This window comes from Merops nubicus, unplaced genomic scaffold, assembly GCF_000691845.1.
Source record: "Merops nubicus isolate BGI_N331 unplaced genomic scaffold, ASM69184v1 scaffold5066, whole genome shotgun sequence".
Lineage (NCBI taxonomy): Eukaryota > Metazoa > Chordata > Aves > Coraciiformes > Meropidae > Merops > Merops nubicus.
The window spans coordinates 26,522-41,212 of record NW_008616810.1 but is presented as its reverse complement, the minus strand read 5'-3'; the positions used below and the strand labels follow the sequence as shown (position 1 = coordinate 41,212).

General features: G+C 42.7%; 1 protein-coding gene across 1 annotated transcript in view; it reads left to right on the top strand.

Moving 5' to 3' along the window:
• Positions 1 to 5,053: 5,053 nt before the first annotated feature.
• The window catches only part of AFG3L2 (AFG3-like AAA ATPase 2), a gene marked incomplete at its 5' end in the record, with an annotated part of 22,657 nt that continues 13,019 nt past the window's right edge, over positions 5,054 to 14,691 (top strand). The window contains 6 exons of the mRNA XM_008942933.1: positions 5,054 to 5,153; positions 5,701 to 5,769; positions 8,300 to 8,415; positions 9,570 to 9,722; positions 11,353 to 11,427; positions 12,608 to 12,732. Coding sequence (XP_008941181.1) covers positions 5,054 to 5,153; positions 5,701 to 5,769; positions 8,300 to 8,415; positions 9,570 to 9,722; positions 11,353 to 11,427; positions 12,608 to 12,732 — 638 coding nt within the window. The remainder of the gene's footprint in view (positions 5,154 to 5,700; positions 5,770 to 8,299; positions 8,416 to 9,569; positions 9,723 to 11,352; positions 11,428 to 12,607; positions 12,733 to 14,691) is intronic.

Below are 14,691 nucleotides of genomic sequence, written 5' to 3'. Positions count from 1 at the left end.
CCGTGGGGCCGTGACGCGTTTTTTTTTGTGGCTGAGCGAGTCCGTGGGGGTCCTCGATGAGTCCCCAGACTAGAGTAGTTAATGCTGGAACCTGCTGTTGTAGTGCTGACTGATAAATCGTGATGCCTCTGTGTTCATTCGTGGTAAAATGGCTTATGCTGCCCACTGTTGCATGACTAGTGTGACCCTGCTGCTCAGATCATGACAGACACACCAGAGGAATGTCTGCTCTAATGTCTCTTGATTAAGTCTGTGCTATTTAATCAATTTCTTAAAAAACTGAGGTCGCGCAAAATGAGAATAGAAAACCCACTTGCTTAGCTATGGTTGGAAAAGACCAAGAATCCATTAATTCATAGAATCACAGAAGGGTTTGGGTTGGAAGGGACCTTAAAGATCATCTAGTTCCAACCCCCTGCCATGAGCAGGGACACCTCCCACTAGAGCAGGTTGCTCCAAGCCCCGTCCAGCCTGGCCGTGAACACTTCAGGGATGGGGCACCCACAGCTTCCCTGGGCAGCCTGTGCCAGCGTATCACCACCCTCACAGTGAAGTATTTCTTCCTAATTTCTAATCTAAATCTCCCCTCTTGCAGTTTGAAACCATTGCCTGTCATCCTGTCACAACACTCCCTGATATAAAAGTTCCTGCCCATAGTTTTTCTAGGCCCCCTTTAAGTACTGAAAGGCCACAAGGAGCTCTCCCTGGGGCCTTCTCTTCTCCAGGCTGAACAAGCCCAACTCTCTCAGCCTGGCCGCCCAGCAGAGGGGTTCTGGCCCTTGGATCATCTTTGTGGCCTCCACTGGACCCTCTCAAGCAAGTCAATGTCTTTTTTTATGCTGGCCCCAGCACTGCAGGTGTGGTCTCATGGGATGCTCAGTTCCTGCATCTTTCAATGGCATCCTGGGCAGCTGGATTAATTTTTTCATAATGTGTAGTGGAGAACAATTGCACCTTTGCAATGATGAAGGCTGTCACTGGGATAATGGGAACTGTGGGAAGGATACACATAAGGATGTCTGTAACTTAGTCCCACGTTGTAGGTACGTGTTTGGTTTTAATATTGAATTTATGGTTTTGTTTGATCAGAGCCAGACATGATTACAGCAATAAACACAGCAGTCAGCAGCACTTCTCCTCTGTCAGGAAGCCATTTCTCGTTTCTGTCAATAAATATTAATGAGTTCTTACTTGAAAAAGAACAGAGGAACTCTGAAGGGAACTTTGTGTTCACCCCAACCTCTGGATATGTGCACAGGTAGCAAAACAAAGAACTTCATAAAAGCCATTGCTTTTTTTATCTTTCTTCAAAAAATAACTTGCATTGCTGGATTTCTTTACCAGCTTTCTCTCCCCAGCCCCCCAACAGAGCTTTTATGTGATGTGTTGGTGATTGTTAGATAATTAAGCATTTTGGCATTGTTTTGTTTTGATTTGGAACTTGTTTATGGATAAAGCTTGAAACTTTCTAGAATTAAAGACAGGTTGCCCAGGGAAGCTGTGGATGCTCCATCCCTGGAATTGTTCAGGGCCAGGTTGGATGGGGCTCTGAGCAACCTGCTCTAGTGGGAGGTGTCCCTGCCTGTGGCAGAGGAGGGTAAAATGAGAGGATCTTTAAGGTCCCTTCCCACCCAAACCACTCTATGGATTAATGAATTTCTTGGTCTTTTGCTTCCATAGCTAAGCCAGTGGATTTTCAATTCTTACTTTGTATAACCTCAGTTTTTAAAGAACAATTTACTTTTTAAAAGTTTTTGTAAAGGCAGTAGTTCTGCTTATTTGAACTTATTTAATATGGAGAAGGCACTTTTTCTGCTGTTACAGAGCATGGGGTTATGCTGCACTCTGGAGTAGCAGCATTTTCTGGGTTATTTTAACTGTAAAACTGACCTTTGTGTGCTTTGCTTATCTGGAAACTTTATTAACAAAAAAAAAAATCTTCATTTTTTAGGAAGGTGTCACTAATTTTGCCTGAAAAAAAATATTTATTAGATAGGAATTTTTTGTTTTGCTTCATATGCTGTGACAGTTCTTTGATTCTTGACTTTAGTGAAGCTGGGCAGAGGTTCTTGGTGGGCAGCCCAAACCAGCAGCCTGTCCAAATGTGCTGTGTTTGCTTTCCCTCTGCTTAGATCAGCTGAGCTTCTTCTGGCATTCCCACTGCCAGCCATCCCAGGGACAGGCCTCTGTCAGGATCAGCTGCATCAGTTTTCGTGCTGATGTTCTACAGAGTCAAAAAAAACAAACTCCAACCCAAACAGTTGCTGCCAGTGTAGCATGGTTCTAGCATTTTTTGCTTGGTGGAATGCTGTGGTGGAAGGAAACTGGATTTCAGTGGGTTGACCTGTTGGTGGCATTCAGAGCACAGCTCCCAGACTCCCCTGGGGGCTTTGCTAGATGTGCACTGAGGTCAGGTGTTCCCTTTTTTCACAACACAACTTTAAACCTCTTGGCTCTCTGCCTATTTAACTTGACAGGTAATACTCTTGGGATTCAGGATCTGTAGAATCATTAAGGTTGGAAAAGACCTCTAAGGTCACCAGGTCCAACCATCAACCCAGCACTACTATCACCACTAAACCATGTCCTGAAGTACCACATCCACACGTTTTTTGGACCCCTACAGAGATGGTGGCTCCACCAGCTCCCTGGGCAGCCTGGGCCAATCCCTCACCACTCTGGCAGGAAAGAAATTCTTCCTAAGATTCAGTTTAAACCTCCCCTGGCACAACTGAAGCCCATTTCTTCTTGTCCTGTCACTGGTTACCTGGGAGAAGAGACCAACCCCCACCTCACTCCAGCCTCCTCTCAGGGAGCTGTAGAGAGCCAGAAGTTCTCCCCTCAGCCTCCTCTTCTCCAGGCTCAACCCCCTCCGCCTCCTCTCCTCCAGGCGGAACACCCCCAGGTCCCTCAGCTGCTCCTCACAAGCCATGTTCCCCAGACCCCTCACCAGCTTTGTTCCCCTCTCTCGACCCACTCCAGCCCCTCAAATGTCTTATCCTGTGGTGCCCAAACTGACCCCAGTGCTCAAGACGTACCTTAGTTAAGCTCTGCTTTTAAATGGGAGTGGTTGCTTTATTGTAGTTGGCATAAAGATTTCTAAGACTCCTGTCTTTTTACAAATAAAAAGTCATCTGAGCTTGCAGAATAAATAACTCCCAAGTTTTTTGGTGTTGTAGGAGACTGGTGACCTAGCAGAGAAGCCAGTGTTGCTGGACATGTCTTTGAATTTCAGCTGTTGCTGCAGCATTCACCACGTGCTTGTATTTGAACTACAGATGGGTTGGTCTGTGGGAAGCTCTTGTCACTTTATTGCCCACACAGATACATCCCACGTGTCCCAAGGCTGCTTCTAGGAGCACAGAATCACAGAATGGTTTTGGTTGGAAGAGACCTTTAGGATCAAGTCCATTAACCCAGCACTGCCAAGGTGCTGTTGCTCATGCTGGAGGTCAGAGTGCATTGGAGCTAGCAGCTGTTCTCTAGATCAGCTGCCCTCCAGACTACCTGCACTGCGCCTGATTTTCATGGTCAGTAAAATATCTTCTTGGATTTTCAGTGTCAGACTGTGTTCAGGCACGCAGTGGCATCAAATAATGGCTGGATTGAGCCACTGAAGAACTCCTGGCTTGGACTGTAGCAAAAGCCCCGCGGACGTTTTGGTGTTCCTCTTGGCTCCAGCAGGTGGAACTAGATGGCTGCTCGAGAGAAGCCTAAGGAATTTCAGCATCTGAGAAGGGTGGAGGGGGAAGCTCCCGGACAGAAGGCTTCAGGAGAGTCAGAATTCAGTTAGTGATATGTCAGCATTCCTAGGACAGTCTTAACATTTAATCTTGTATCCTACAGATTTGTTTCATGTGTAAAATTAGGTGTTGCCTACAACCACTGTAGCTGGACTATAACAAAATTGCTGTGGGGGTGCTGGCATTGAGCTTTCCTTCACAAATGCAGCCCTACAGGTCCTAGTCTAGATGGGTGTCTGCTGGCTTGTGTGGATACACCTCAAGTCATGTTTCTAACACTTGTTGTTTTGTTTGGGTTTTTAAAAGAGGGTCTCTGGCTCTTAAGGTACAAATAACTTCTGATCAAAAAGAGCAGAAGGAGACCCAGTGCCTCTGGGATACAAGGGAATGGAGGCAGAAAGAAAGTCACCTTGCAGGGAAATCTTAATGTTAATAGCTTTTTCTTAGAAGCACTGGGAGTATTTAAGAAGGATATAAGTTGGGGTTTTATCTAAAATGCCGTGGAAAAAAGAGGGGGTTGATTTCTCTGTAATAAAATGGCAGCTTACTCTGTTTTTAAATATTCAGTTATGATACTGGAGGTTTTCATAAGAGTCAGTGATTTTCCATATTTGTAAGTTGGTCATTGCATATAAATGGCAAATAACAGTAAACAATCAGTCTTGGAGCAAGGTGTGATGGATTTGGGTTTGCAGTGGTTTTGTAACTGGATCTTTACCCACACAGGGGTTTGGGTCTGGTTTTTGGACAGGCATTCCTCCTCTGGGTTGGTTCCTTAGCTGGACGTGAGCGTTGTCTGCCATATCCCTTTCTTTGGGATTCAAACAGATATTTCCTATTCCAGAGTTACAGATTCTTAACTACTTGGAAAAACAGTTGCATTTCTTTTAACAAAACACAAATCAGTGTTGTTTGGATCCTGCTTGTACAATCAGTGTTGCACTTGAGTGTCATTCAGCTGGTAACATGAAACATTTGCCATAGGATCAGCATGTAGGTATTGAGCATTCACAGCCTGGAGTGTTTCCTGCTTGTTTTTTTTTTTTTTCTCTTTTAATAAAGAATGTTATGTTTCTATGGAAGATGAAATTCTGCTTTTAACAACAAATAGAACAAAAATTTCCTGGCTGTAGATACTACCCATTTGATGGACTTGTCCTTTTCCTTCTCCTGTGCTCTGGTCCTCAGCAGTTATTGTGAAGTCTGTTGTAAAGATCTGACTTGTAGTTCAGGACTACTAGAGAGCTTGAAGATTTTTGTGTCAGCTTCTTGTTGCTTTATTTACTTATTTATTTATTTTTATCTTTCAGCTCTGTGAGAAAGTTACCACTGAAGTTACTACTGATGGAAGTACTGTCTTGGCAAGTGTAATTGCTGCTTGCAGAAGGCTTTTCTCTCAGCCTCCCAAAGGTGATTGTCACTTTGAGCAGTGACAGGAGCAGGCTGCATTCCTTGCTGAGGACTGCACTTGTGTGCCATTTAGGTTTGTTGTCTGGGGGGGAAGAAGTAAGTTCTTGTACTAACCAGCCATTAATCTTGAGGTAGAACATTGATTCTTAGGGGCTAGTAAAGAACCATGGCAGTCTTGTACTACCCAGCCATTAATCTTGAGGTGGAACATTGATTTATGAGATTCTTAGGGGCTAGTAAAGAACCATGGTAGTTTGCTCTGCTTCCTGCTGTACGAGGCAATTTTGTGTTGAATTAAGCTCTGGTTTAAAGGATAGCTTTACTTTAGGTTATTAAATACACTTGATATTTTCTTGTCAACAGGAGTAGAGTGATTTGTGGGAATCTAGTATTGCTTTTCAATCAAGAGATGAGGAAAATCATTTTTGGAGTCAATATGTTGCTAGCTAATTTGCTGTTGTATACATTCAGCTTGTGACTACTGAAATGCAATGACAAATTTGTAAACTACAAAGAAGTTGTGAGCTCTTTAACTTTCTCTTAATAGGATTTGAAAAATATTTTCCCAATGGGAAGAAGACTAATGGAACTAAGGGTACAACTGGAGAAACAAAAGGTACAGAAAGCTGCTTGATTTCAGTTCTTTGTGGGATGTGTATTCATTAGATTTTAGCATAACGTTTGTTGGGGTTTTTTTGTTGATTTTTGAGGGAAGATGTTTTTATACCAGATTATTTGAAAAGTGTGAATTGATATGTTTTCATTAAGTGTTATTGATATGTTTTCATTAAGTGTTATTTTGCTTTCATATAGTGTATATCCTCTGGAGTAACAGTTATTTTCTCTTAGGCTTCTGCTGGAATGCTGTCCTGAATTCTTGTTTTACTGTTTCCTGTTAGTTGACATCAGTCATGCATTGCATTCAGAGATTCTCTGTGTCTGTAGTTCCCAGCTTTTCCTAGAGCAAGCTAAAATACCCACTTTGCTGCATGGAATAACCAGAATTGTTATTCTGGGTGAGGATCCAGAACCAGCTCTGCAGCCAGGACCAGCCATGTAGCCTGCTCTTTGAAAGAGCAGTTGGTAGTGGCAGTGCTAAGGGAGCCCTGTCTTTACAAGGAAGGGGATTGATCTGGAAATTAGCAGTGATAACAGCTGCTCTGTTGTGTCCCAGATCTATAGAACACCTCTGCCAAGGAGGAGGAGAGGCAGCAGCCCTCAGAGTCTCTGGGAGCAGTAATAGGAGCAGCAGTTTTCCTTCCACTAGGCCTTGAATGGTAAAATCTGGTGTCATGGCTGGAGGGGTGAACTATGGGAGGCAGAGGTGTTATTTAGAGCTTGTGATGTCTGGTTTTTAAAAACAAAACAAAACAAACCACTCACCCTGCTCCCACCCCAATGAAAACCTCCACCAATCCCCCCCCTCCCAGCCCCCAACAAATACCCCAACAAATGTTTGCAATAATTTTGATTGTGTCTTGGATTAGTGCAGTAGAATTAAGTTTCATTTGGTCTCCATAACAGATTTCTGTCATATTTAGGATATGATGAGGAAAATCATTTTTGGAGTCAATATGTTGCTAGCTAATTTGCTGTTGTATACATTCAGCTTGTGACTACTGAAATGCAATGACAAATTTGTAAACTACAAAGAAGTTGTGAGCTCTTTAACTTTCTCTTAATAGGATTTGAAAAATATTTTCCCAATGGGAAGAAGACTAATGGAACTAAGGGTACAACTGGAGAAACAAAAGGAATCATTTTTGGAGTCAATATGTTGCTAGCTAATTTGCTGTTGTATACATTCAGCTTGTGACTACTGAAATGCAATGACAAATTTGTAAACTACAAAGAAGTTGTGAGCTCTTTAACTTTCTCTTAATAGGATTTGAAAAATATTTTCCCAATGGGAAGAAGACTAATGGAACTAAGGGTACAACTGGAGAAACAAAAGGTACAGAAAGCTGCTTGATTTCAGTTCTTTGTGGGATGTGTATTCACTAGATTTTAGCATAACGTTTGTTGGGGTTTTTTTGTTGATTTTTGAGGGAAGATGTTTTTATACCAGATTATTTGAAAAGTGTGAATTGATATGTTTTCATTAAGTGTTATTGATATGTTTTCATTAAGTGTTATTTTGCTTTCATATAGTGTATATCCTCTGGAGTAACAGTTATTTTCTCTTAGGCTTCTGCTGGAATGCTGTCCTGAATTCTTGTTTTACTGTTTCCTGTTAGTTGACATCAGTCATGCATTGCATTCAGAGATTCTCTGTGTCTGTAGTTCCCAGCTTTTCCTAGAGCAAGCTAAAATACCCACTTTGCTGCATGGAATAACCAGAATTGTTGTTCTGGGTGAGGATCCAGAACCAGCTCTGCAGCCAGGACCAGCCATGTAGCCTGCTCTTTGAAAGAGCAGTTGGTAGTGGCAGTGCTAAGGGAGCCCTGTCTTTACAAGGAAGGGGATTGATCTGGAAATTAGCAGTGATAACAGCTGCTCTGTTGTGTCCCAGATCTATAGAACACCTCTGCCAAGGAGGAGGAGAGGCAGCAGCCCTCAGAGTCTCTGGGAGCAGTAATAGGAGCAGCAGTTTTCCTTCCACTAGGCCTTGAATGGTAAAATCTGGTGTCATGGCTGGAGGGGTGAACTATGGGAGGCAGAGGTGTTATTTAGAGCTTGTGATGTCTGGTTTTTAAAAAAACAAAAGAAAACAAACCACTCACCCTGCTCCCACCCCAATGAAAACCTCCACCAATCCCCCCCCTCCCAGCCCCCAACAAATATTTGCAATAATTTTGACTGTGTCTTGGATTAGTGCAGTAGAAGTAAGTTTCATTTGGTCTCCATAAAAGATTTCTGTCATAATTGGGATTTTTTTTAGTTCTTGGTGCCCAAGTGTAATCAGTTATACAATTAAGAGTCTTCTCTTGTGATCATAGCTGTATGAGATGGATGTCTCTCTACTAGTTAATATACATCTGTTTTTCTATGGAATATGCAGTTTCTCATATCCTCTAATTATTGTAGCATTGCAAACTAATTCATTTTTCAGAACAACTCTGTTTAATTTTAGAACTGATAAAAAATAGTGTGAGGTTGGTATAAGGTACAAAGATGTGTTGTTTGTTCTGTTTTATTTTTTGCAGAAGCAAAGCAAGCTAGTGCCCGACAGCCTAGTGGGACTAGTAGTGGAGGAGGTGGCAGTGGTGGAAAAAAAGGTGGCAAGAAAGAAGAAACTAACTGGTGGACCAGATTACAGAAGGTCTTGACTTTAAAATATCTTCCTGGTACTATCATAGAATCATTAAGGCTGGAAAAGACCTCTAAGATCACCAAGTCCAACCATCAACCCAGCCATACCGCGACCATTAAACCATGTCCCAAAGTGCCACATCTGCATGTTTTTGAACCACTGCAGGGCTGGTGACTCCACCAGCTCCCTGGGCAGCCTGGGCCAAGGCCTCACCACTCTGCCAGGAAAGAAATTCTTCCTAAGATCCAATTAAAACTTCCCCTGGTTCAACTGAAGCCCGTCTCCTCTCATCCTAGTGTTGGTTACTTGTCCCCATGAAATAACCTGGGATATTTTTTTGTTTGTAGAGCCAAATTCTGATAGCCTAAATCTTCTTCAGGCAACTGTGGCTAGTTACACAGTGGCTGGCTCTAGGTGGCTCTCCACTCCGTGCCTTTCCTGTGCCTTCAGAGGCATCTCTCTGGTTCAGGAACCATGATGAAGTTTTAAGTTACATGAATATGGTTGGTAATAGTCAATAATCTTTACAGTGGAGCATCAGGCCTTTAAAGGCTTTGGATTTTGTTTCAGAATGTCAGTTTGTAAAACTTGCTGACCACACAGTGCTAGCTGTATGTAGTTTATTGACATTAACATAGCATTCAGACCTTAATGGAATACTTAACATAAGATTCTTTTCAAAATTTGTATTTATTGTCATCAGCTGTAGCACAAAGATGATAGCAACTGGCAGTACAGGAATATAGAGAATATCTTTTTATTTTACTTAGTGGTCAGTTTTTTTCCCTCTTTTCTGGGCTTTCCCTGTTATTCTTTCTTCTTTTATTTTTGTAGGTCTTGCATGTAATCCTGGAAGGCAGGAAAAGTTGTTATAGAATGGAGAAAGTTCATATAATAGATGTGAACACTTTTTTTTATATATAAATGGTTCATAGATCAAAAGTGCTCAGTTACTATTTGTAAAACACTTCAGAAGTCTTCCACTACTGTTGTAATTCCTCAGAGGTTACCAAAGTGTGTTTATACAACAAAATACAGCTTTGTTTGACACTCTCTGTGGTGACCTTGAGAGCAGGGTGTAGAAGCCACAAATAAGTACTAGAAGTTGTTTCTGTTCTTACTGTATTACAGACTCTGAACTGTTTTCCCCCTCTGTTTCCCAGGGTGACATCCCATGGGATGTCAGGGAGTTCCGGATGTACGTGGTGGGAAGTTCTTTCTTCTGGACAATGGTTGTGTACTACTTCTTCTTCAGGGTCCCTGGGAGGGAAATCACCTGGAAAGACTTTGTCAATAACTACCTTTCCAAAGGAGTGGTGAGTAGGGAGGGGAATCCAAAGGGAAAACCAGTCTGCTGAAGATGCTCATTCCTGCCTCCCTGCTTATGCTTGTGTCCTTCTGTCTGTGGAGGGAGAACTGGCTCCAGAGTAACTTTTGAGGGACAAGAGGATCAGGTTCCATCTTAATCAGTTCCCTGCTCTGATGTTCTGGATGGCTATAGAGGTTCTCTATAGAACTTGGCAGATTTCCACACTTGGAGTAATACATAGGTGATGCCCTGAAGTTCAGGAGATCCAGTGTCTTACCTAGGCCTGAGCCACTGGTTCTTGGCTCTGTTACCTCCTTATCTGTAGCTTCACTTGCAGGTTAGGAAAGCATGGACTTGCCTCCTTCTCTAGGCTTCAGAGCTGGGATTTTGCATTAAGAGCTTGCTCCCTACCCCTCTGTTACTTTTGTAGGGCCCTGAACAGGTTGTTTCCTACTTTCTTTTACTGGTTTATGCAGAGCTTCTCTGTACTCCTTCTGCCTGCACTGTCTTACAGTCCTGTTCTTAACTGACAATTATGTGTACATCTGCAGGGAAAACCTTACTCATTTTTATTGTGAGGAAGTAAGACACTAGCTCAGCAAAAAGCTGCATCTGGCTGTTACAGTGAACAGAGCCCAAACCCTTGTTGCAGAGAAGCATTATGCAACCAAAGTCTCTTGGGCCTGTGTAAGATGTAGCAGGGATGTTTGGATATGCTAAATCTGTAGCTATCAAATGCTCTTGGTTGCCACAGTGGTAGCCAGTTAATGGGGGGAAGACATCAGCACCCCTGGGGTTACACACTTTCAAAACAAAGACCTTCAGGTAGTTTTGTATGAAGTCTGGTTAGATCTGGAGCAGCTTCTTAGCTCCTGTTTTGCTTCAGTTCTGCCAGAAATGGCCACGTGTAGTGAGTGTGTGAAAACAAGGTTACTCTTCAGGCCAAACTTGTAGAACCATGGCTGGTTTAAATTCTTTAAAGATACTGAAACCAGTTGTTTTATGGAAGGAAACTTTAGTTGTCTTCTGAAGAGATCCTGTCAAATTGAAGACACAAACCATTTCAGACTTCTATCAAAAAAGCTTAACAGTATATATCTGTGAACATGCAGCTCAGTTCTTGATCTCACTTTATATAGTAACTGTTACCTCAAGTAAATTCTTTTATCTAATTGATATTACTGTGTTTAATATGGCTTAATAAGCACAGGAGGGCTTTTATTAGAGAAAACACTTGTAAGAGCAGTTAAATTTTCCCTCGTTTTGTTCAGTTTGGTTTGCTCTGTTTTGGAAGCTGCTACAAGAATTTGGAGTCATGTGGTCTGTTGCCTGTGTTGTTTGAGCATTGAAATAGTTAAGTCTTGTTTAACTGTTCCACTGTAGCTGTGATTTGAGCTGGAATGTGTATTGGGTTCCTACTATCTAAGTTTTCATGTGCTAATATCCTTTACACATGGGATTCTTCATGCCATTCCTAATGGCAAACTGCAGACTGTGGAACCATCTGGATCTACATCATGAATTTTATTCTCCTCCAACAGGACAGGTTCATGTTGGTGTGTGTGTCTCTTGGCTGTGGTGGAAGTGCAGTCACTGTGCTTGGAACTCACCAGAAGCTTTGTTCTTTCCTCCTGCAGGTGGACAGACTTGAAGTGGTGAACAAGCGCTTTGTTAGAGTCATCTTTGTTTCTGGCCAGTCTCCTCATGAGTGGGTAAATGCTTTTAATACATGCACATGAGGCACTAGACACAGCAAAGCCATCCTGTTAGGTAAAGCTGGATGCAGAAGACTTGGTCTGGAGCATTAACTACTTCAATCTAAAACATGTTTTCTGCCTTACTGTTACATTATCCTACATTGTGTGGTTTTCACTTTGTTTTGCCACGGATATCTTAAAGCTGTGGCAAGTGGTTCCTCTCCAGCACCATGCTCTTAATTCAAATACATGAACAAGAGTAAGAAATTGCTGGAGGTCCTGCATCTCTAACTGTTGTTTTCAGCCTGCTGAAGAGACCCCCAGACTTAACCATACATACTTTTGGCTCTTGTCTGTTCCAGACTCCTTTTAGCCAGTTATTTTTAAAACAAAAGAGGAACTTTGTCAGGTTGCCCCTTCCTGGGTGGTAGTTTTTTAATTGACTTTCTGAAACAAGGTCTGCAAGCCCCTCTGGGGCAGTGAAATCTTGCAGCAGTTACTTCACCAGTGGGTTTCAGTGTGACTTATTTATACACCTACTCTTTAGCCCACATACCACCAGTTGCCTCAGTTTCTCAATCAGTTAATACTTAGGACCAATCTTTTTTTTTCCTATTTTTCAATGTTAGGGTGAGTAAGGGCAGGTCAGGCAGGTCATGGTGCAAAAAGGGAGATCTTTAAAAACTGAATCTCAGCACTGTTTGAAAATACATCAGGAAAAAAATTCCAGTATAAGTTCATGCTGTCTTGTGTGAAGACAGCTAACTTCAACCCTGGTATGGTCTTCAAAAGTAGAGAATTGCCTTTCTTGCCCAGAAAAGCTGAGACTTTGTGATGAACAGTAAGTGTGTGGCTGCTGTGTTTGCTGGTTCAGTGCTCTGTCTTACACTGACTGTGTAGCTCCCTCCTGAAGATCTGTTTGTGCACTCCCCTTTGCTCCTGCAGAAAATGCCAGGATTTCAGTCCATTTAAAGTGCCCCAGAGCTGTTGGGTGTGTGACTTCTGTGGCAGCAATAACAGACACAGTATATTGGGGTTGGTAGGCCTTGGATTTATTACATGCATCTTACAGCAGTTGCATGCTTAACAAGGCAACTTAAAACTGTTATAGTCTGAATCTGTTCTGAGAATTACTTGTGTAATGAAGGTGAAATAAGCCAGGGCACTTTGTGGTGATATCTGCCTTTTTTCCTAGCAGTACGTCTGGTTTAATATTGGCAGTGTGGACACCTTTGAAAGGAATCTTGAAACTGTGCAGCAGGATCTGGGAATAGAAGTGGAGAACAGATTGCCAGTAGTCTACTCAACAGAGAGTGATGGGTAAGAAGCTGCTTTCAAAAAAGCCTCTTGATGAAAAAGGTTGTGTTTACAGTAGAAAGGTCGAGCTGTAAGACCTTACACTTCCCTAGACTGCACTGCTATCAGAATAATAATTATCTTGGGTTTATCTCTGAGTGTTAACTGTAAGAGGAGCTGTTCAGTATTTTGTCTGTGTAGAAGTCTGTATCCTCTTACCCTAAATATAGCTTCTTACTACATAAATGTTTCTGTTTACAATTAGTCCTTCCTTCATTTAAGCCCTTCCTCCAAGTGGCTTGGACTAGAGCAGGAGACATCCAGGCACAGCTGTAAAGCTCCAGAAATGGCACTCATGCAGATTATTTGGACAGAGAAAACAGGGCCTAGAACTACAGCACATTGACCAAGATATAACAAGCACCAATTTCTGCCTGTAAACTCAGCAGAAGTCAGATTCTGTGGCCTTGCAAAAAGGCAAGAAATGGATGATTAAGTAAATCATGCTGTCCTGCCTGTTAGCAGGAGCTGGAAGGTGCATCATGCTTTTAATCTCTCAATTGGTGAAGAAGAATAGTACTGAGATGGGATTTATGGCATTGTTGCTTCCCCAGTAGGGAATAACAGCTCCAATACTAGGTTTATGTTCTCTGTATTAGTCTTATGTACCTGTGATTTTTTTTTTTTATCTGGGCTTTAGAAAAGACTAGATGTGGTTTTCTGCATGGCTTAGAAGTCAGATATAATCTTTTATCCCAAGAACTGATTTCTTTTTTGATCCAGGTGAGGCGTTTGACTCCTGCTGGTGTCTGTGAAATAGGTTTTGTACCATCAGGAAATTCAACTTTGGGTGTAGTAATTTGTGTTACTAATGACAAAGGCTCATTTGCTGCCTCTCTTGTGTTTTCATTCTTGATACTGTGGGCTGTGCTTCAGTTTTGGGGGATGGAGGAGGAAGTTTTGCTTCTTCCTGCAATGTGTTTTACCAAGCTGCTGCTGCCTGTTTGTCTTGGTGGCAACAGGGAAGACAGTAGCCTTAACTCTGGGCCATCCTGAAACTTCAGGCAGAGGTCTTCTGTTCCCTGTTCTGCAAAGTGTCTCTGCCTCCTTTCTCTGTTTCTGTCTAATTATAGAATCACAGAATCCTTTACGTTGGAAAAGACTTTTAAGAACATCAAGTCCAACCCTGAACTCAGCACAGCCAAGCCCACCACTAACCCATGTCCCTCAGCACTGCATCTCCACAGCTTTTAATCCCTCTGGGGATGGGGACTCCACCACTGCTCTGGGCAGCATGAGGCATGCTCTTAAGGACAGTCCATAAATAAACTGTTGAGCCACTATTTAAACAAATCTGGAAGGAAATGAGTGGACAGGGCAACGTGGTGCTTGGGTGAAGAGGCTGCATGTAAGCCTGAGGTTCCTTGCAACAGGCTGGGAGAATTATATCAGTTCCTGTGTCATCACACAAACATTTCAGTAGCTGAACCCCTCTTTCTGGCCACAGCCTCTCTGGCACTTTTCTGCTCAGTGTCTGTGCTTCATAGAGCATATTGCCTGTAGCTTCTTGCTCTGCCCCCAAAATGCCACAGGGCACAGGAGGGAGCAGCAACTATTTGATCAGAGCACTGCTGTTCCCTGCTGATCAGAATCTGCTCAGTACTGTAGGATAGGGAAGATCCTCCTTTTCCTCTTCAGAAACATGAGGTATCAGTAGAGCCTGGAAATGCTGTGCTCATGTATGGTACTGCTGCTTTTCAGCTTTTTGAACAGCTCAATGTCCTGATGGAGGATCAGGGACACCCTTAGCAAGTGTGCAGGTGACACCAGGCTGAGTGCTGTGGTTGACATGCTGGAGGGAAGGGAGGTTGCACAGAGGGACCACAAAAAGCTTGAGGAATGGGCCCATGTGAACCTCATGAGGTTCAACGAGGCCAAGTGCAAGGTCCTGCCCCTGGGTCAGGGCAACACCTGGTGTCAGCA